Below are 24034 nucleotides of genomic sequence, written 5' to 3' on the forward strand. Positions count from 1 at the left end.
ATTGGCCTTAAATAAACAGCGTCGTCTCGATGTTACGTGACAATTCCAGCTTGATGTCATCAACATTCACAAAACGCAATACTTTCTGTAGGGATGTTTACACCCTGTTTCTGCAACACATTTTCCACCCGATTAACCACAGAATTTCTCCCATTTTGCAGCTTGGTTGCATCCTGAGCTGTATCTCTATCAAATAACGAACAGGTCAAGTGCTGACTTACGAAATATATTTCAACTGTCGCAATAATCGGTCCGTTATAAGCCGTAGACCACTTTGTGGCGCAGTTAAGACTGTGCACAAACCACCAGGTAATAAATTATGCAGTGTGTTTGTGGGAAAACTGTTAGACGCGCAGAAATATCAACATATTGAAATGTGTACATGTTGAGGTACCAGCTATCACAATATCCGTGTCTATACCCTTAACACCTTTGTGTTGGTGTTTAGCGTCGTCACCTTTATATCGCAGGGTCTTTGGTTTGGTTCTTGGCAGGGTTGGAGACCTTATTCGCTCGAGGTCTGGGTTTTTGTGTTGTTCTAATCATTTCATCCCGTTTTCATCACAAAGACGCGCAAGTCACCTACGTGGCGTCGAATAGAAAAACTTCTACCAGGCAGCCGCACAATCACAGAGGGGGTCTTCCTAGACAGTAACGCCATACGATCACTTCATATGTGTTTCAAAAGCCGGCCAAAACAGTCATTCCATCGTTTAGACTTTCGACGAGCGAGGTGGTGCAGTAGTTAAGCCACAGAGCTCACACTATATTCCGGAAGAGATCGGGACTGAAATTCCAAATATAAATTTTCCGCCGCTGGTCCTTCAGATGGCTTAAGGCGACTGCTGGAGGGGGGGGGGAGGGGGGGGGGAGAGTCGTTTGAAGAGGTTCCTCCCATTCATCCAAATTAGAGCTTTTCCCTATCATTAACGACCTCATCGTCGATGCCATGTTGAACTCCAGTTATCCTTCCTCCCTTGTGTTCTGCTGTACGAATCTCATGTGTAGCAATAGATGAAGCTTTTTGTCTCTATCTGTATTATGCTATAACTTATTTGGTTTCCTGAAAACTTAAAACTGTTAACTTGTTCACTTACAGGGTGTTTCAAAAATGACCAGTATATTTGAAACGGCAATAAAAACTAAACGAGCAGCGATAGAAATACACCGTTTGTTGCAATATGCTTGGGACAACAGTACATTTTCAGGCGGACAAACTTTCTAAATTACAGTAGTTACAATTTTCAACAACAGATGGCGCTGCAAGTGATGTGAAAGATATAGAAGACAACGCAGTCTGTGGGTGCGCCATTCTGTACGTCGTCTTTCTGCTGTAAGCGTGTGCTGTTCACAACGTGCAAGTGTGCTGTAGACAACATGGTTTATTCCTTAGAACAGAGGATTTTTCTGGTGTTGGAATTCCACCGCCTAGAACACAGTGTTGTTGCAACAAGACGAAGTTTTCAACGGAGGTTTAATGTAACCAAAGGACCGAAAAGCGATACAATAAAGGATCTGTTTGAAAAATTTCAACGGACTGGGAACGTGACGGATGAACGTGCTGGAAAGGTAGGGCGACCGCGTACGGCAACCACAGAGGGCAACGCGCAGCTAGTGCAGCAGGTGATCCAACAGCGGCCTTGGGTTTCCGTTCGCCGTGTTGCAGCTGCGGTCCAAATGACGCCAACGTCCACGTATCGTCTCATGCGCCAGAGTTTACACCTCTATCCATACAAAATTCAAACGCGGCAACCCCTCAGCGCCGCTACCATTGCTGCACGAGAGACATTCGCTAACGATATAGTGCACAGGATTGATGACGGCGATATGCATGTGGGCAGCATTTGGTTTACTGACGAAGCTTATTTTTACCTGGACGGCTTCGTCAATAAACAGAACTGGCGCATAAGGGGAACCGAAAAGCCCCATGTTGCAGTCCCATCGTCCCTGCATCCTCAAAAAGTACTGGTCTGGGCCGCCATTTCTTCCAAAGGAATCATTGGCCCATTTTTCAGATCCGAAACGATTACTGCATCACGCTATCTGGACATTCTTCGTGAATTTGTGGCGGTACAAACTGCCTTAGACGACACTGCGAACACCTCGTGGTTTATGCAAGATGGTGCCCGGCCACATCGCACGGCCGACGTCTTTAATTTCCTGAATGAATATTTCGATGATCGTGTGATTGCTTTGGGCTATCCGAAACATACAGGAGGCGGCGTGGATTGGCCTCCCTATTCGCCAGACATGAACCCCTGTGACTTCTTTCTGTGGGGACACTTGAAAGACCAGGTGTACCGCCAGAATCCAGAAACAATTGAACAGCTGAAGCAGTACATCTCATCTGCATGTGAAGCCATTCCGCCAGACACGTTGTCAAAGGTTTCGGGTAATTTCATTCAGAGACTACGCCATATTATTGCTACGCATGGTGGATATGTGGAAAATATCGTACTATAGAGTTTCCCAGACCGCAGCGCCATCTGTTGTTGAAAATTGTAACTACTGTAATTTCGAAAGTTTGTCTGCCTGAAAATGTACTGTTGTCCCAAGCATATTGCAACAAACGGTGTATTTATATCGCTGCTCGTTTAGTTTTTATTGCCGTTTCAAATATACCGGTCATTTTTGAAACACCCTGTATTTGTTATTGTTAACAATTTTGATATGACTGCCATAACTCCTTTACATGTCATGAGTGACCTTCCTTTTATTGACTGAGGCTTCCATACTGTACTCTTTGCTCAGCAGGTGAATCTTATGTATCGATTATTGTAATTTGTTAAATTGTCAATTGCGATAAATTCTCGTCCGTCGAAAGGCAGTTGTTTATGCTCCTATACTGTGATATCAGTTCTTGTATAACCAAAACGAAAGTAAAAGCTCCGTTCCGTGTTTACAGAAAATAATATGAATTACAGATGTTCTACCTTTTTGCAAGAACACAATTTTTGTCTAGTCTCCGAACATATTTCACAATAGGACACACGTAATGTTCAAAACTGTAGAGTACAAATGTAATTTAAAGAAGAAAATCCAATGTCAACACGCTCATAAAAGCAAAAAACCTTTGTCAGATATGGATTTCGAATGTCATGAAAGTGTGGTGAAGACAAGCTACACGGCTTTGTTTGAATGTACGGTCGCGGGCTTTCTTCTGGTATCTGGAAACCTAGAGGAGTTTGAACTTGTTTTTTTTTTTATGGGCGAACTATGGCAAACAAAGTAAGGAACGCAGAAACGATTGCTTAATGCCGACTATAGTACTCAGAAACAGGTCGTCGGGTAGCTGAAGAACAATGGAAAAGTATTATGTACAGTGACACTGCATGATGCGCCAGTCCGATGAGGGAGTAAACAGACGCGGCGAAAGCGTAGGGCACTTGATTGCCGGAATGCGTTGTTCTTGTTGCAAAAAATTTAAAGCGACCAACTGAAGGGTTTAGTGCTTCCCAAGCTGTAGCAGTTATTTACATTTGTATTTATATTTACAGGAAGACTATGCCCAATTAATAAACCGTGAGTCGTAAGTGGGTGGCCTGGCGAAGTAATATTGAATGAAACCTAATAGCAGGCCCAGAACTTTGACGTCAAACCCGATTCCGAATGTCTGGGGTCCGTAGACGTTTGTTGCCGTTGACCATCGTACACGGTGTTTATTTAACTGAATAACCTTTCGAAATTTGAGACTTTACAAATGAAACTCAAATCGGCTTCTGAAGGACCTGTGTACAAGATGTAAAGTCACTGGTAGCAAGGAACGTCAAGCTACCTCGATGCGCTGTTTGAAGGTGTAGGCAACAAATTAAACCCACAACAGCTTTGCACAAAAAACTTCATTTTTCCAACTCGTAAAAGAGAACTAAGTGAACTGACAGTCAAAGAGTAAAAACTTATATCTAACTTCCACTGCACTTGCAGGGAATAAAGGAAGCACGCACCACTGACTACTGCCACGTTTTCACACAGCCCCCCCCCCCCTGCCCCCTTAAAGTGCAGAGCACCAGTGATAAATGGGTACTTAAACTTGACTAGTCTGCCCGCTCTCGTACGGACGACTTGTTACTGCGTGGGCTGTTCCTTTGTGGTTCCATGTCCTCTTGCCATGGGTTCTTCTGCCATATCACGCGTAGTGAGTTCCAAACTTGGGTGCTTCTCATCCTGCTGAGTGTCATTATACTCCAGTTCTGGTAAGACCCATGCTGGTTTTTACCCTCTCTATGGACACTCTAGTAGCTTTGTCGTTCTGTTAGATGTCCATAGTATGGGTGTTGCGACGTACTATTGATAAGGTCCAGTATATGGAGGTTGTAGTGGCGCTTTGAATGAATCTGTGCGGAGCATGACGTGTACAGTCTGCCAACGCCTTATGCACGAAAACTGGTCGCTCACCCTGTCTAGATACCGTAGACTTTCTCATTGTTTCCACATGCTCACGGATTTCACGTATCAGCCATGAGAGCTTTGTTGGCATTGGTGATGCGGCGGCGGTTAGGTAATCTGCCGGTATTCTCAATGGTTTCCCATAAACCAATTCCGCCACTGAGGCACCGACGTCCGTCTTGTATGCGGTCCGTAATCCAAAGAGAACCAAGCTCTCCAAGCCAGATACATTTGGAATAAAAATTTTTTCCGTACCTGCTAAACTGCATAAGTGCCCACCAGTGCTCGCTGGTTGGTAGCTTGTTGTATGGTGGTGCTGGAACCCACATAAATTAGCTAACTCGTTGAACATACTAGACTCGAACTGGAGGCCTTGATCTGTTTGGGGGCACCCAAAGCGAGCTAGCCATTGAGAGAGAAACGCCTTAGCATCCGTTTCTGCCGCTATGTCAGTGATCGGAATGGCCTCCGCCATCTCATGCATCTGTCTACCACTGTTAGCAAGTATTTATAGCCATCCGAAACTGGGAGTGGACCCACTAAGTCCAGATGGTTCAAATGGCTCTGAGAACTATGGGACTTAACTTCTGAGGGCATCAGTCCCCTAAACTTAAAACTACTTAGACCTAACTAACCTAAGGACATCACACACATCCATGCCCGAGGCAGGATTCGAACCTGCGACCGTAGTAGTCGCGCTGTTCCAGACTGCAGCGCCCAGAACCGTTCGGCCACCCCGGCCGGCGAAGTCCAGATGGACGTGGGCAAATCTTGTTGGTGATCCTGTGACATTCCCAATTTCCGCGTGAACATCTTGTCCTACTTTGCAGCGCTGACATTGTAGGCATGCACGAGTCCATTCCCTGGCGTCCTTTTTAATTGATGGCCATATGAAACGTGCTGTCCAGTAACTTGATCGTGGCATTTGCCCCTGGGTGTGCCAGGCCACGAACACTGTCAAATGCCGCCATACCAAATTGTTGTGGAATGTATGGGCGCGGCTCCTGTCGTGATATATCGCACCATAACTTAAGCCTTCTTCCTGGCATGAGTATCGGCTGTAAGTGTAACCCTGTTGTGTCGTACCTCCTCTATATGCCTATCATGTGATTACATATCCTCTGAGAATACCAAAGTATCATCCAGATATGCATAACAGAAAGGTAATCAAAAAAATGGTTCAAATGGCTCTGAGCACTATGGGACTCAACAGCTGAGGTCATTAGTCCCCTAGAACTTAGAACTACTTAAACCTAACTAACCTAAGGACATCACAAACATCCATGCCCGAGGCAGGATTCGAACCTGCGACCGTAGCGGTCTTGCGGTTCCAGACTGCAGCGCCTTTAACCGCACGGCCACTTCGGCCGGCAGAAAGGTAATCTCTGGAGCGCTTCATCAATGAATATTTGCCAGAACTCTGCCGCATTTTTGAGTCCGAGTGGCATAAACAGAAATTCGAGTAGCCCAAAGGGTGTGATTACCGCCGTCTATTCCACGCCAGCCGGAGCCATAGGAATCTCATTGTACGCCTTACGACAATCCAGTACTGAGAATACTTTCGCACTCGCTAGAGCGTAGGTAAACTCTTGAATGTTTGGTATGGGGTACTTGTCCGGGATTGTTCTCGTGTTCAGTCGGCGGTAGTCGCCACAGGAACGCCAAGTGCTGCCTTTCTTGCGTACTAGGTGGAGAGGGGACGCCCAAGAACTGTCAGACCTTCTAATTGCTCCAGCCTGCAGAATATCAAATGTCGTTTTTGTCTCCGCTAATCACTCTGGGGCTAATCTGCGGGCGCGTCTTGATACTGGCGGATCTGGGGTGGTGCGTATATAATGCACTGAATTATGTTTAACTATTTGGAGTCTTCATGGCTTCTTGTCGGGGAGATTGTATAGCTGAGCTGTTGGCTACTCCTAAAACTGCACCGAAAACCTTTTATCATGCTCATATTTGACCCGGTTGTAAGGGAGTTATTTTCCCAGTTCACAGTGAGTGCAAAATGAGACAAGAAATCTCTGCCTAAGATAGGCTGTAAAATATCTGCCACTTGCAACGGGTACATAAACCAATACCTATCGTGAGCTCTTTATAACCGTACGTGTTTTTACCTGAATTGTTAACTGCTATCATTTGCAAAGGCTCCAACGCGTCCTTCTTAAGAAAGCTCGGGGCCGGCAAGGTACTCACTTCCGAGCCGGAGTCTATCAGGAAGTTGCGGCCTGAGACTCTATCAACCACCTGTAACCTGTGCGATGGGTGAAGCAGACTGGCATGAAGGTATAGCCTACAGAAAGCCTTCAATACCTTACCTTGACTATGCGTGTTGCTGCCCGCAACTGTCACCTCGTTCCTCGTCGTGAGTGCCGCAGCCCGTGGCGCCTAGAGCGGGCTGCCCTCGTCATTTGGGTATGACAAGGTTTTGTGCATCTCGTCGCTTGTGACCGGAAGCATCTGTGATACCAGCAAAAATTGTCAGTGTGAGCTTGATCCTGTTTGGAGTGTGACCTCTTCTTGCTACTGGCAGACCTCTGCAGCTCCAAGTTGTGTAGCCGAGTACCCATATTTTCCATCGCGTCTTACAATCTCCTGGTCCCCTCAGCGATGCCTGGTTTTTATCTGTAACCTGTGGCTGCACAGCTTAACTTCGATTCTTCCAACCATTTCGATGAGTCATGATTGGCTTCCGTTGCAGAGGTGGCAGATGACGTTGCTACGGACGTTGCGACGTCGACTGTAAAGTAGCGAAAGCTCTGTCAGCTATTTGTAGTTTTTGTCGAGTGACTGTCCTTCGTACGCAATCAACGCCATTTGAACATGATGAGGAAGCTGCTGTCGCCAGACTTGCAGTAACAGTTCATTAGATATCTTGCTTGCATCTGCTGTAGTGCGTAAATGTCTCCAAAATTCAGATGGTCTTCTGTCCCCGCGTTTCTCCCGATGCATCACCTGGGAATGCAACGAGCGATCAACGCCGTTTTAAGTGTGGTGTATGATTATTGGAGCGGCGAATGTATGATCATATCAGAGACTACCGCTGTTGCGCTCTGAACCAGGTTGCTAATTGCGAGAGTGAATTTTTCGCGGTCTTCGGTTATGCGTTGTTGCCCGAAGATACTCTCTATTATTGCAAACCAAACGTCTGGTTGCGCAGGCGTGAATGGAGGCGCTCGTAACTACAACCGTGGCGCGGTTGATAATGGCGCGTTCGTGCGTGAAAAATATTCGGCATGTGAATATGCTCGTGGTGTGGCTGCTACTCCCGGAGTTTGCAAATTCACGGATTCCGCTTTGCTATCATTCTTCGGCGTTGCAAGCTCCAAAAGCACAATATCTTGCTTCAGCCGTCGTATCTCGTCGTTTGTTGCTTGCAGAATTTTGTTAGCTTCGTCCATCTTTGGCGAAACTGCCGCGCAACATTAAGTCGCAAGAGCTTTTCTTATTTTTCCCAGGCTCACCAATTATGTAGGCAACAAATTAAACCCACATACAGCTTTGCACAAAAAAACTTTATTTTTGCTACTCGGAAAAGAAAACTGAACTGTCAAAGAGTAAAAACTTATATCTAACGTCTGGTGCACTTGCATGGAGTAAACGAAGCACGCATCACTGGCTACTGCCACGTTCCCACAAAGTCATCTGGGTGTACCGTATTTATTCCTCTTTAATATCCAAGGCAGACCGAACTTCTTTTGTTTATGCTTGGCACCTGCCTTGTATACAGCAGTGTAAGGACACATTCTGCAATATAGCCAAAGATTTCCAAACTGTGCGTCGCGGCTCCCAGGGGCGCCACGATGTTTTCATAAATAGTAATTTGTTTCCTGAGCACCGGAACAACGTCTGCGCCAGTAGTGATATCTAGCGGCCCTACAGGTAAGTGTTGCCAACCTCATTGAGTGTTGTCACTATGGCAGTCGTACCACGCGACTCATTTGTTTTTATTCAGTAACAACCAATCTGAAGTAGAGATGGGTCGAACTCGTTCATTCCCGTGAAGTACTTCATTCATTTCACTCTTTGCCGTGAAGCGTTCAAATGAAGTAGTTCATTCATGAAGTACGGAAGCCTGGCGAAGTTGTCCAGTTCGCCGCTCAGCCGCGGCTACGCTCGCTTCGCCTCGCTCGTACAATAAAGCTTCGTAATACTTCATAATTTTACCAACAGATGGCCGAACTATGAAGTAACGTCCACGTAACGTTTTGCGTCTTACAGCGTCTGAGGTAACTTAAATACAGCATGGTCGAAGGGGGCAAAGGAAAGATAAATAGAGAAGCCTACCACACATAAAGAAGGTATTACGTTTAACCTTTCTCGACATTTTTTCATGAAGCGCCAAAAAGAGTCTTCATCTGCCAAGTGAAACCTTATTTGTTGTGTTTATGGACTGAAAACTAGGGCTACTAACGAAATTAAGTCCAATTTTATGTTCCTTTTAAAATTTAATCCAAAATAGAATGAGTATGTTTACCACTGTCACAAAGTTTATATACCTACGTTAAGTAATTATTCAGAAGTTTTCCTGTAGATTTTATTTTTGTTGAGAATAATAACTCTCTAAATTCAAAACGTAAACTGTCACCTGTAGTCATTGGTACGATTTCAGGTAAAATCCCTCTTTATTTTATTCGGAAAGCAATTTTTGTGTCTGTTCACGCATATACAATGGCTAGCAGCTCGCGATCGCGTAGAAGTAGTGAAATTTGGGGTTTCTTCGCCGATTTAGGTGATGGGAAAGCAAAGTGCAACTGTTGTTGTAAGTGTATTTCACCGCGCGATTCGTCGACAGGCAGTAGAGGGAGGACTGAAGTGAAGGGAGAATGAGTGACGTAGCGCCAATGTAGTGGTAGAGGGGAAGAGAGTGAGTGAACGAACTAGAAAAAAAGTGTGGAGTGTGCTATCTGTGGAGAGTTTGAAGTACCAGTTCATTGAAATTGAGTGGTTAGTTCACACTTCACTGGAGTGAAGCGTTCATTTGAACGACTCATTCACGAGCTCCCCACCACTAATCTGAAGGTTAGTTTTATCGGCTAAGTTTTACTTACCTCAGCGGCGGTGTAGTGTAGTGTAGTGATGTTAGCAACGATCGTTGAATTAGAGGAATGATATGACGCTGATAATAACGCAAGCGTTTTGTTATGAAATGTTCGCTTTACAAGGATAATTAATTTAGTGAACGGACAAAAATGCATTCAAGAAGCTGTCAACCATAGAACACGACCAGCATTAATTATTTACTTCGTGACCGATCGTTGCCAACACACCACACTACACTGCTGCTGTAATTAAAATTTGACCGTTTTGTCGAATCGAATGCAGATCATACAATAATCTGCCAACCATAGAGCACGAACAGCATTAATTATTTGCTTCGTGGCCGATGGTTGCCAGCACACCACACTACGCCGCCGTTGCCGGAAGTAAAATTCTGCTGTTTCGTCGAATGCAGATCGTTTTTAATTATTGTTTGCCTTCTGTGATTCGTGTTTCTCTATCAGCATTGATAAATTTTTAAATGTACGTGCAAAGCAAGCCATTTCGAATATATCATGCAGGTTTAGACACATGGCTGAATGAAAATGCAGAAGTAGGACGACGGTTACTTGAATTTCGGTTTTACGTGTCGAAATAAAGACCAGTGTGTGGCATTTGTTCCTGAGCCCTCGCTACTGAGAGTACGCTTTCTAATGGCATTCGGTGTCAAATCCGTTAGTTTGATGAACCACGAGAATACGTTTCCTACAAGTTAAGAGGTGACAAACTCCTACAAAGGTTCTTCGTTTATCTTATTCAAACGCCTGCCGTACAGCAAAGAGTGAAAACCCCTACACCACAGCGAAGGACCTTATTTTACCAGCTGCTCCGGACATAGTATACATATGGTACGATAGCTGAGTCGGCTACAAATTAAATGGAAAGTTTCCCTTTTGTCAATTCGTTACTTACTGTTAATTTCTTAAGATGATCTCGTCGTCAGGAAAATAAATCTTGGAGTAACACAACTCTTTCAAATATTTCTCTCTTCTGTGAAAGAAAAAAACGTTGGTTGGAACAACTGTGTACGCATGTGTAGCTCTCAGATGGAGGCCGCAGTACGGCTGGCTGTTAACGCCGGATTACAAGCTCTGTTCCATAAAGAGACTTGTCGTGCTACTCGGACACACTGATTTATTCATCGAGAATTGGCTCAAAAAACATGACCCCTGTCCTTCATGAAGTTTTGTAGTCATTTATCGGAGTGGTAAAGTTAATTAAAAGTGAGTCACATAAGTCGGGGTGTTATCAACAAATGTGTGTCGATATGGGAGCTGAGCACATTCTCTAATTTATGACAGTAAATCTCGCTGGCTTTCACATAGGAGCATCTTGAAAGCGTGTACGAATTCAGGAGAGAAACGTTTGAATTCCGAAAGTCCACAGACAGTGATCTTGTTTTGAAACTGGCGTATGTTTGTAATTCAATTCCGTGAATTTATCGCGTCAGGGCAATAAGACCAACATTCTGCAACTGTCAGACAAAATTCTAGCCGTCAGAAAGAAACTACTGTTGTGGAAGAAAACGTTAGGTGATAAAGATATGTTTTCTCTGTTGTTGATACGGGTTTAGAAGACAGTGACTTTCAGCTGCGTTTGTGGATCATTAAACTGAACTCACTGATTACTTTCTGAAGTAACTACCTTGCAAAAGTAGGAGCCTAGGTAATCAGCGCATACGATATCACCTGTAGTCAGTCGCCCGCCTCGACATCCCAAACACTAGTGATTTGCCTAGCAATTTCGATCAGTGTTGTGAACGTCACTGTGTCGAGAAGTTATGCTATGGAAAATTGACTGCTATGTCCAGCAGTAGCTGCAATTGATTTCCATAACCCTATGAATACCTGCAAAACATAAATTTAAAATAAACGAGAATTTTTAAACTTGTTTCGAGACACTTTTGTTGGGGCTGTAGGTTACTTCACAATATATTTAACATTTTTCATCGACTCCAAATGGGTAGTTTACATCTTTTCAGTGTGCCAATACAATTCGTTTTAAGTTTATTATCCGCAGTACCAATTTATTCATTACTCTTATAATGTAACTTAATGTATTTACACGATTTACTAGATGTGTGTATAGAGACGTTCTCAGTAGCAGCATTAGTGATTACCGTAATTCCTGCTATAAACTGTTTGAAGCAGAGTTTAATGGCAAGCGACTTAAGTATAACAGAAATCCCCTGAACATTGAAATTAAAATGCCCTCTTAACATAACAGTAGGTACATATATTATTTTGTTTCAAAGATAAAAATTTTGATAGCGGCTATTATCGTTTCATAAATAACTGAAATCGTAAGAGGGAGCCCATTGTATCACGTCTATTACTGTGAACTGCCCATCAGTTGTATAGCACAAGTTTCAAAATGCTGCTGTTGTTGTGGTCTTCAGTCCTGAGATTGGTTTGATGCAGCTCTCCATGCTACTCTATCCTGTGCAAGCTTCATCTCCCTGTACTTACTGCAACCTATATCCTTCTGAATCTGCTTAGTGTATTCATCTCTTGGTTTCCCTCTACGATTTTTACCCTCCACACTGCCCTCCAGTCCTAAATTTCTGATCCCTTGATGCCTCAGAACATGTACTACCAGCCGGTCCCTTCTGCTTGTCAAGTTGTGCCACAAACTCCTCTTCTCTCCAATTCCACTCAATACCTCCTCATTAGTTATGTGATCTACCCATGTAATCTTCAGCATTCTTCTGTAGCATCACATTTCGAAAGCTTCTATTCTCTTCTTCTCCAAACTATTTATCGTCCATGTTTCACTTCCATACATGGCTACACTCCATACAAATACTTTCAGAAACGACTTCCTGACACTTGTTAACAAATTTCTCTTCTTCAGAAAGGCTTTCCTTGCCATTGTCAGTCTACATTTTATATCCTCTCTACTTCGATCATCATCGGTTATTTTGCTCCCCAAATAGCAAAACTCCTTTACTACTTTAAGTGTCTCATTTCCTAATCTAATTCCCTCAGCGTCACCCGACTTAATTCGACAATCTTCCATTATGCTTCTTTTGCTTTTGTTGATGTTCATCTTACATCCTCCTTTCAAGACACTGTCCATTCCGTTCAGCTGCTCTTCCAGGTCCTTCACTGTCTCTGACGGAATTACATTGTCATCGGCAAACCTCAAAGTTTTTATTTCTTCTCCATGGATTTTAGTTTCTACTCTGAAGTTTTCTTTTGTTTCCTTTACTGCTTGCTCAATATACAGATTGAATAACATCGGGGAGAGGCTGCAACCCTGTCTCACTCCCTGCCCAACCACTGCTTCCCTTTCATGCCCCTCGACTCTTATAACTGCCATATGGTTTCATCACTGCAATATCGGAGGGTGTATTTTGTATTACTTCTTAATATAAGTGGCAACTCCTGCTTCCATCTCACTTCCCAGAGTAGTTCGTAGTCTCTGGATAATTATAAAGTGTAACGTAAAGTTTTCACTCATGGGCAAAGCGAAACGTAAAAAAACAGTGCAACCACACTTAATAGATAGAAAAACGAGTCGCAGCCATATTGCCACATACCGTTGCTGAACCACCAGGCAGCCCAATTGCGTGAGCGAATCGCTTGCGATCCATCAGATTGCCTGGGATTTCCATGCGGCCAGCGATCAGCGACCGATCTCTGCCATTTTCCCACACGTGCGAGCTACAAAGAGATCGGTCGCCCATGCAACGGATCGCTGCGATCCGTCGTTCGTGTGTAAGGCCCTTAAGACCCTTTCAGTACAGAACTATTAGCAACTCTTACCACTGAAGACCAAGAGTAATTTATTGATATTTCATCAGACTCCACATTGAAATCGATGTTTGTTTCCTCATCACTGCTTGAGTTTTGGAACTTGGTGAAGCGTAAGGTTGCGTTCACAGTGGCACCTACATCTGTCGTCAGACACCGTCGCCAGAGGTTGCCCGATAACATCGGCCGACAGCTTGTTCACTGTGCGTCCGATCTCATTCGTCAGTTTTTGACGGGATCGATGAGGTTAGGTTTCGTTAGAATCTATTTTATCTTTAAAGTCGGTTATATTTTAACTGCAAGGACGGTATGGATACCACGATGCCTCTGTCCTTGGAGACGAGTGTTGCAGTGTGGCTTTTGATATTAAAAGATGCGTGTAAATCAACTGTATCTGTCTCGAAAAGAACATGGCGAGCACTTTGCACTCTGTCCCCAGCTGCTGGAATTACCAGGCAAGTTTTACGAATATACAAGATAAGGGAAAAACACCATGGCACGAAAGTTACACACACTTTAACTTTGAGACGCCACTTCCTTCTCACCAGCGTTTAGCGTCAGAAGGGACCACCACCTTAGAAACTAACAAGCCTTAATTCATGTTTTACATATTTATACGCGTGTATTACGAAAATATCTAGTTTCAGAGATACACTGCACTAATGATCTCTCCAAAACACATGGTACAGACTGTGATTCATTATGCTACAGGGGCAGGATGCTTGCCCATGAGATTATGAGCACATAATGGTTAATTAACGTGCTGAAAGTACATGTTTCTATTACATGACGCATGACTAAATATGTGCATAAGTAAGCACATATTATCTAATTAATGAAAAGTAGATTTGTGTTTTCACAGCTCACTTTATTCTAAAAAGGTGAAAATTAATGCAGTACTGACAGGATATTCCGATAATCAGATTCTAGAACACTTCACAGCTCTCTAAACACTTACCGAGTGGATTTAGGAAAGGAAATAAAGATATTCCGAGGGGCTGTATTATTTCAGGTTGAGTATTGCTTTTAATAAAGAAAATTAACAATATTACAGCGTCTTTTCGTGCACTTCCACAGTTCCAAAATTTGATGTAGAGTCAATTAAAAATTTCGTAGTAGTGGTATTTGATGCGCTAGGGCGAAAATATTAGATTTTAAATGAGAAATTAGTATTTAGAGCAACATATCACACAAAACTTTTAACCTATACTTTCCAGAACATGGTATCGGCCTAACTATTAGAAAGATCTAATCGCCATATGTCCAACATCAGAGTGTCACTTCTAGTTTTACTTGAACCAGAAATGCATCTTTAATGTGACAATCGGATTTTTTAATAGAACTCAAGTCACACCTCTACAAGTACGGGGCTGCTCGAAATATGTTTTGCTGAATTTGTTTAACATTGTGCAGGAATACATCAATAAACCATCAATAACTGCCATTCAGTATACAGGTGAAAGACAAACACAAAGTTTAGTATAAGATACTCTGAACGCCTAAAGCGCTAAAAGCGTAAACACACACGTACACCACATTTACAAACCACTTCATTTAACAGAATCACGACACTACTGCCGTAAAAACAACGCCAGTAAGCAGTAATAATAATTTGTAGACAGCTTATGTCCACCAACAACCACCCAACAAGATCCACTACAGTAACTTCAAGCAAAAAACAAGCCATCCTTGTCACTTGAACACCTTATTTTTCCAGGTTATAATCCACAACTAAAATTTCAGATAAAGATTTTACCCACTAGTGGTTTCCAGTAAACCTGCGATTTCGGTCCATAGATTCCGAACTCTCTCCTGGTTATGATATTTCATATGTTCTGGGTGCCACAAACTCCGCCTGTGGCTAAACTTTCCAGTTTCTCACAATTCATGTTTCGTGTCGTGTCGGTCATTAATACCCAAAAAAACAAACTGATCTGAATTTCATCGGTTGTCGTCCGAAATATAAACGTTCGGAGATGAGGTCGGCTACATTGTGACCCGCAGGTAGTGGCATACCGATTTGAAATGATCGACCGTCTTCGGCCAATGTCGGTCGTCGGCGCAATCCACCGATATCGGGGTGCCACCGCAGCCGAAGTATCCGCCAGTAGGTAAGGCCCTACGAGTTCTGATAAGTTTTGCAGCATCCTTCTTACAACGTGAGCTAAGTTTTGCGGTAATGGCAGTCAACAACACGAAATACAGGACTCGAATGAATATGAAGGAAGGAATACGAGCCACAATTTCCAAACTTGTGCCGAGACTTAAAGAACTGATGATGATGATGATGATGATGATGATGAAGCAAACTCATCCTTCCCATTCATTTTGTTGCGAGAATAAGATACAGTAACATTGAAATCTGATTAAAAAATGTTACAGCATGTTAAAACTTAATGAAGCAGTAACTTATATATATATATATATATATATATATATATATATATATATATATATAATTAATAAGTATTATATAATATATAATTATATATATTATATAATTAAGTATTAATATATATATAATTAAGTTTTAACATGCTGTAACATTTTTATATTTCAGTTTATTTATCCCACATTTCTAATCGGATGTGTTGGGGGGAAGGGGACCGCGGGCATTTGGGGTAAAAGGAGCCGCGGGCATTTGTGTTCAGATCAACGGGCCGTGACCCAGTAAACTTCAAAGCCAATGATTTAGCCAAATGTGGCTTCCAACAGCGCATCGAGGAAGCTGTCGCACTGTGACACCAGCAACCTTAGGGTCTATATCATGTCTGAAATTTATTTTGAGGCCACATTGGTTCGTTTGTCCAGGAAAATGGGCACTCGTTTGAGCACACAACTTCAATGAACATTCCGCTGCCAGAACAGATGAACACAGCCAGTTACAGAGCATGCAGCACGTTGCATCCACCCTCAAAACTTTAAATGTTGTTAGCTCACTAACTAAAATAGATAGAAATGATTTAAGCTGATCTGTACACAGCTGGTTGAGACGCATAAACTACATTATAGAGAAGATAATGTTATATTTAAAAAATTATAACTCGATGCCGTAATTCTCAGAAAAATAATTAGTCATTGTTCATAATTCCGCAGGAAGACTAACTTTTTATATTTTACTGTATTTTCGTAAATAAAAATTCCACACATCTCTGATTTAATAGGTTACAATTAAAGCACGTTATCTGAAGCATTCTGCGTACAGGTGTAAACGATAATTGTCTACATCGAACCACACTAGTGTACACGAAGTCGAGAAGAATAATTTTATGTAGGTTAAAGCAGATGATAGACTTCGATTTATTGGTAGAATTCTAGGGAAGTACAGTCAGTCTACAAAAGAGATTGCTTAAAAACCACTCGCGCGACTGATTCTAGAACACTGCTGAAGCGTGTGGGAACCGAACTAATTGGGACTGAACACTGTTCAGTTTAGCGGGAATTCGGAATAGCTGGATTTCATTAATAGTATCAACTTACTGACTTAAGGGGTAAATTAAATGCGGGGTCATCTGCTCGTGACCTTCGACAACTCATGGCGCAGACGCCATTCCTATCTCTCTTCCTTCCGTGTTCCAAACACATTATTGGAAACTTATTGTTAAGCTTTGTTCCGTGAGTGCTGAGTTACTTCAGGCCGGTGTTACACTATCATATTTCTTTGTCAAAGTTGATATGTCAAAGAAATTTCATGGTGTAATAGGGAACTTTGTCAAATCTCGCCTGTCGTTAAAAAAATAAAAGTTTAAGCCTTGCCGTAGATTTGATCATAAATGTTGTTCGCCTTCTGTTCACCGCAATGTGAAATGTAACCACTTGGAGCGCTGACGTCGCTAGTGTGTTTGTAAGCATGGCTTCAAAGTTGGCGTGTTTCTTCGACTTTTTTTTCAGTAAACTTTCTTTGACTAGGGTGGGGTGTGAGCAAGAGACACATTGCATGCTGCTAATTATGTGTTGATGGGCAGTTGGAATATGCTCCAGGCGACTTCATGTCCACAATCACAGCTACAATCATCCACTTCTACATCTGGGAACAACCGGGCAGCTTTTCAGCAAGCCGGAATAGACGATGTGGTCACACTCTAAAATAAAAAAAATCTTGCTTAGCTTTCCATTCTACTTTGTTTATTTTTGAACTCTGAGTGCCACATATTATAAAGCGCCTCATCTGTCTGGTACTTTTTATTAATTTTGAAGTTGTTGGAACACTAATTCCATTAATTAAATTATTAATAAATAAAAATACTTCTTATTGGCCATATAGTGTACTAAACATTTATTTAGATTCACGTATTCCCCCTTCAGTGCTTTATAAATCGCTTCACACGTTTCTAGAATTATTTTGGTTATTATGTAATGTGACATTCGAGTGCTGGGTTGTAAACTATAAATTACAGTAGCTCTTTACTGTACCAAGAAATCGCAGTGTCACAGTTTGCCTGTATTCTGCATGTATAGCATTTCTCAAGAGAGTATTCTGTTTTGTGACATGAGAAGCCACTTCACTGAGCAAATACTGAGACACACTCTCATCCATTCGTAAGTAATTTATAGGGGTATAAGACTTGACGTCCTCCACTAGCAGCCCTCGTAACAAATTTTGCTGAATGCATTACTATTTCGACGTAATAACTATGGTTTCATCAAAGTAGGTTTCCTTTTTTCCGCCACTTTTCTTCCAAATACACACACAGTGATACTGTGGTACTAGCAACTGCAGCGCATAATAAGTTATTGTATGCCATCTTCAAATTTGATGAAAAATATGACGACAGTGTAATATCCCTTTTCAGCGCCACGTTAAAGACCTTTGACAAAGAACTTTGACGAATATTTTAATACCGGCATTACCGAATAACTCTGCCTTTTGTATTTATGTTGGTAATCCTTGACGTCATCTGTTACTAATTAAACATGGCAAGTAAATGAAGTCGTTCTTCGTGTACTTTAAAACAAAAAACTTGAAGTGTTAAAAAGACTAGACAAGAGAGAAAGTGCTACCAAATTAGCATTCAATATGATGTCGGAAAAGCAAAGATTAGTGACTGGAAAAAAAATCGCGTTAAAATTGAGCAGCTTTGTTTCGCTTCAAGTGAAATAACTCTTGAAAGCCGCAAGAAACGACTGTGTCTTGATATGAAAAACCTGACGAAGCCTTATTCTTGTGGTTCACCCAATATAGACAGAAAGAACCCCTTCTGGTCCTTTTGTAAAAGAAAAGGCGCTTCAACTGAGCAATCTTATGGATGGAGACCCATCATTTTCAGCTGGTTGTGGTTTTTTGGATCGCTGGTAGAAGAGACACGGCATTAGACGGTTAACGATTGCTTGGGAGAAACTGTCAGCTAAAAACGAAGCAGGTGCCAATTACCTAAAATAACTTAAAGATTTTGTTACTTCTCAAAACTGCTCACCGCAGTAAGTTTACAATGGGGATGAATCCAGACTGAATTTTAAGACTTTTCTTACCAAAATACTTGCTTCATAAGAAATCAGCACCAGGGTTTAAAATTGACAAACAACGTCTTAACTGTCTTAGCTTGCAGCAACGCCTCGGCAACAAACTTCCGGTGATGGCATCAGGCAAATCGGTGAAACCACGAGCGTTCAGAAACATTAACATCAACTCAACTCCTGTGTATTATAAGAATAAAAAAAGAAAAAAATTCTTGGATGGAGCGCGACTTGTACGAGGAATGGTTCGAGCACCAATCATCAACAAAGTGACTCCGTTCAATAGAGAAAATGAATGGCCTAATCGTGCTCCACTGTTTATAGACTATGCTCCGTCCCACCCAGAAGAAACGAAATTTGTTTGTGGAGACATCAAAGCGATTTTTCTGCCACCGAATGTAACTTCATCACATCAGTCCATCAGCCTTGTGTTGCAGGCCATTAAACAAAAAATACAGAAAAATGCTGCTTCGCACTTTACTTAAAGAGGATTAAAAATGAAATCTCAATTCTCCAATAACTTAAGAAAATTACAATAAAAGATGTGATTTATTGGTTGGCTGAAGCATGGGATAACGCCACTAAGGGAGCATTACAAAAATCGTGGAAAAACCTCTGTCCTACATTGGACTTTGTTGAAAAACTTTTATGCCAGTGAAAGATTGTGATCTTCTTCCACTAACCAAGAAAATCCCTGGCTGTGAAGACACAGAAGAAAGCTGTGTTGAGTAGGTGACGACAAAGGCCACCAAAATTACGGAGACGAAGACATCATAGCAGTGGTACAGAGCTCATCAACTCAGATCGTCTCGGTGGAAAGCGAGGAGGAGGTGAACACTCAAACTAAACTCATTATCACACACAGACGCGGCAAATGCTCTCGGCTTCGCGTTAAGCAAGTCGAACAGCAAATAGTATGTTCTCGCGGCTATGGCGGAGCATTGCATCCTCGCGTCGATTCAGTGCTCTTCCTCAGAAAAAATGACCATCTTTACTTCTGAAATGTTTGTAAATTGGTTATTTCTTGTGTTTAGCAATGATTAAAAATGATTCTACAGAACTGTATAAATGAAGTCGACATGTACCGTACTGTAACTAACCAGCTATCACTGCAGTATGATAGATGTTAAGTCCCATAGTGCTCAGAGCCACTCCAGTATGGTTTCAGGCGTTTTCATCAAGCTTAGGCTCTATATACGTCTCTATTTAACTACTTTGTATAATCATAAAGGTACGGTTTCTTTTTTTCCTGTTCTTAAGTTTAAAAAAGTCAGCATTTTCCTGAACTCTGTCTGGAATAGGCGGATTTTCGGAATAGCGGGATTCTTATGTAGGATAAACAAGGGATATTGAACGTATAAAGGCGAAGGGCAGCACGAATGGTCCCAGGTTTGAATGATCCGTGGGAGTGACTCACAGAGACATTGAAGGAACTGAACTGGAAGACTTTTGTAGATAGACGTAAACCATCCCGACGAAGTTTGTTAATAAAGTTTCCATAACCAGTTTTAAATGTCTGCAGGAATATTCTACAACCTACTACGTATCGCTCACATATGTATCTTGAGGATAAGATTAGAATAATTGCTGCACGCTCAGAGACTTTCAGTGTAATCAGAATAATTGCTGGAGCCCACCCACGGTCATCCTGCAGACATCTATTTAAGGATCTAGGGATCCTCACAGTAACCTCACAGTATATATATTCACTTATGAAATGTGTTGTTATTAATCCAACCCAGTTCAAAAGTAATAGTAGTGTGCATAGCTGTAACACCAGGAGAAAGGATGATCTTCACTATGCAGGGTTAAATCTGACTTTGGCACAGAAAGGGGTAAATTATGCTGCCACAAAAGTCTTTGGTCACCTACAAAACAGCATCAAAAGCCTGACAGATAGCCAACTAACATTTAAAAATAAATTAAAAGAATTTCTAGATGACAACTCCTTCTACTCATTGGCCGAATTTTTAGATATAAATTGTCATGCAATATTTTGTGTAATGTAATGTCTTGTACATACATCTTTTATTAACCTGACACGTTCCACATCATTACGAAGTGTCATATTCATGATCTATGGAACAAGTATTAATCTAATCTAATCTACAATCGTTTTCCCGCACTCCATGCGTGGATGGAACAGGAGGAAACCCTGGTACAGAGGAATGTACTCTGCATACACTTGAATGTGGTTTGCAAGTATGGATGTAGATGCTTGTGGTCTATCGAAGTCGGGGAAGTACCTCAGGTTGACCTGCAAAAACCACCAAAGCTACAGCGCATGCGCGTAGCGCGAGATTTTCCGCACTCGGCCCGTAAACTATTATTAGTCCTAGAGAAAAAAATGAATTGGGTCATTTTTGTAGCAGATTTAATGTAGTTCAATTTTGTATGCAGTTTTTCGCTAGAGGCTATGGCCTTCAAGAACAACATACAAAAGTGACCTTCAAACGTATCCCACACAGTCACCTCCCACAGACCAGGTTGTTCTAATGATTGATTGATCCGTAGAACAATATACATTGTATGCATGCCGTCAAATGTTTACACAGTATTTCCTACTAAAATAAACTTCCCTCTTACAGTATTTATAGTTCCTATAATTCTATTTTCCTAATCATATCACAAAACTGTTACTTAGTACGATGTTTAAAAAACGTTAGGCCCTAAGTTACAATCTGTAGTTATTTTAAATATTCATTTATAGTGTAGTATCTATTATTTAGTAAATATTTTTTTGGGCTTTGGCAAAAAGTGGATGATTTGGATCTTTTATTTCTTGTGGAAGTCTATTGTACAATTTTATCCCATAGTATTTTGAATGTCCGACTTGACTTGTTTCTTGTGTTTAGATGCCAACCCTTTCTGGAATTTGGTTCCGTGGTCATGTATTTTGCTGTTTGTGGTGTACAGATTAAGATTTTTATGTTGCCCGTGAGTCGTGACACTCCCTGCTACAACTGTACTGAAATTTGCGAATGCGCCAATTATTTCCCATATTCGACCCGTTTTGGGCCTATTACGCCTCCGGAATTGATTGAAGTTTAATAAAAAAGAAAGTACTTTATTCAAACAATCTGAGCTGAAACTATATTGTATTGTTGCAAATCAGCTGCGTAATGCACCGTAATAAACTGGTTTTGCGGATGCAACGCCGTCTGTAAGTACATTTCTAACTATCGTAACAAATCCACTAATTGTTGATATTACGGGTTTAGGAAAGTTATAGTTCCTGAAATTAATTAAAAATCCAGTAGGTAGCACCATGGAGTACATCATGAAGTACAAATGCAGGTTGGCGACTCAGGAGATCAAGAACTACAACATTTTAATTTCAGATTTACACTATGAATATTTTTAACAATCTGAGTTATTAAATTTTAATGAATATTTTCAACAACCTGAGTTATTAAATTTTAATTAATTTATAATTACTTCTTTAAATTATTGACTAACATTTCTGGCATAGTACAATATTAGATATTATCATGTGGTGTGCGTGTCTTTATGTGAAATTACGCATAGTTTGGTAATGTGATAAATGTTTGCAACTTAACTTTCAGATATCTGACTAATAATAGCGTTGTTTGTATTCACGCATAAAATATTGCTCAGCAGTTAACACAAATAAACAAAGTCGTCAAAGCGCTCAGAAACGGGACAAAATATAGTCCCGACATTGGCATGGAACACTTTATAATAGAGTTACCTACCGCTCGCTCTCTCTCTCTCTCTCTCTCTCTCTCTCTCTCTCTCTCTCTCTCATTACAGTAGCAAAGTCTAGAGGACACCTTTACCAAGTAGAGGATGTCAACTAAAACGATGATGATGACATATAACTTAAAATATGATAGACAGTATGATAAGTTGGCATTAAATATGGGGGAATGCAAAGATGAAATAAGTGAAACCTGTAGGTAATAAATTCTGCTGCATCTTTAGAGATTCAATCAGGAAAGTGCCCTTTGATACACAGCACCTGTTGGAGCATAACTGTTATCAAAGTGAAAGTCCCTTTAAATTGCATTTTTTACTTCAAAGAAGTATTTTACAACTGTGTTTCCCGTGTACTGTCTAGAATTAACACAAGTTTTTTTTTTTTTGTAGGTGCTGTGGATCAGCCACCTCCTGCTGACTTTGAAACAGCAGCCTCTCTGACAGGTAAGAAACGTGAGATTATCACTGGAATAATTCTGATTTAAACCCCATTGACTTTCTGATGTTCCGCCAACCTTATACTGTTTTCCATCTGATGCTCGTAGCATGAATAGTCTTTCTAAAACTTGAACATTCAGCATGTTTTATCTCTTACTTCAAAACTGCTCCAACTAATCATCAATTTAATGATTTATAATTCACTGTTTATGTAATTTTTGCAGTAGAAGGAGCAGTTTCAAAAAATTGTCACAAATGTCACCAAGATTAAGACATAAACATGAAATCAAACGAAGAATTTGACTTGCTACTCTGATGGAAATGGAAAATGTGAAGTACCAGCCCAATATTTATCAAATTTAGTGAAGATATACATGAAATAATGGGTATTAAATTGTTAAACTTTCATACCATTCACAACTGGTGTACATCATCATCAGTATGAGGTGTGATCTCCGCAAGTACTAATATGATGTTTTATTCCTTGTGGCATGCCTGAAACGAGTGCTGTGTCAGTTCACAAACATCACTTGCTAGGAGCTGGTACGAAAGTACACATCTTCCCATCATGTCTGTAGTTAAATAAGAGGATTGGGCAGACCAGGCAAGGATCTGTACATACCTCAAGACATTTGTGGTGTGACCATAGTGTGGGGTCTTAAATTATAGTGGTGGAATATGCTATTTGGCACCCTGGTCATGCAAGGTACGAAAAAATTGTATTGATGGAGTGTGCTGCTTTTTACGCTGGTTGTGCAGGATATGACAACAGGCTTATCTACTTTTGTCACATCCTGGCACGTATTCAGCCTCCTTCCAACAATTGTGGTCACATCCAATGGCACTCCACACCACAGTTCCAGCAGTTGGAGAGGTACAGGTCCTGAAAATCAGGCCGCCTACAGACACCCTGGTGTCGATCCGATCACAACAAACAGAAGGGAGACACATTGCTTATCATCCAGAATGACACTTAGTATACCAGTTGGCTCTGGCTCTACACCGTAGGTAAATGATGTGTGGAAGCTCAGTATTTATGCCCAGCCTCCAGTAATCTGTCCCCTACAGTTTGTGGTAACACACTGTCTGTAAACTCTGAACAGATTTCAGCTGTTGTGATTCACATATTCATCAGAGCTAGTTGGGCTATCCCATAATCTTCTAGTGGTGGCAACAAGAGCAGGTACAGGTCCCTCTGATATGAGACCAATCAGTCTGTCCTTCATTCTCAAAACACTGGAAAAACT

The 24034-nt window shown here is 41.4% G+C and overlaps 1 protein-coding gene across 2 annotated transcripts in view; it reads left to right on the forward strand.

Annotated features, from left to right (window-relative positions):
* LOC124798517 (synaptic vesicle glycoprotein 2C-like) overlaps nt 1-24034 on the forward strand; it is a 525025-nt gene that overhangs the window by 211330 nt on the left and 289661 nt on the right. For both annotated transcript variants that reach the window (XM_047261962.1, XM_047261963.1), the window contains exon 2: nt 22740-22793. In XM_047261962.1, the coding sequence (XP_047117918.1) occupies nt 22740-22793 (54 nt within the window). The remainder of the gene's footprint in view (nt 1-22739; nt 22794-24034) is intronic.

This window comes from Schistocerca piceifrons, chromosome 5, assembly GCF_021461385.2.
Source record: "Schistocerca piceifrons isolate TAMUIC-IGC-003096 chromosome 5, iqSchPice1.1, whole genome shotgun sequence".
Classification (NCBI taxonomy): Eukaryota; Metazoa; Arthropoda; class Insecta; order Orthoptera; family Acrididae; genus Schistocerca; species Schistocerca piceifrons.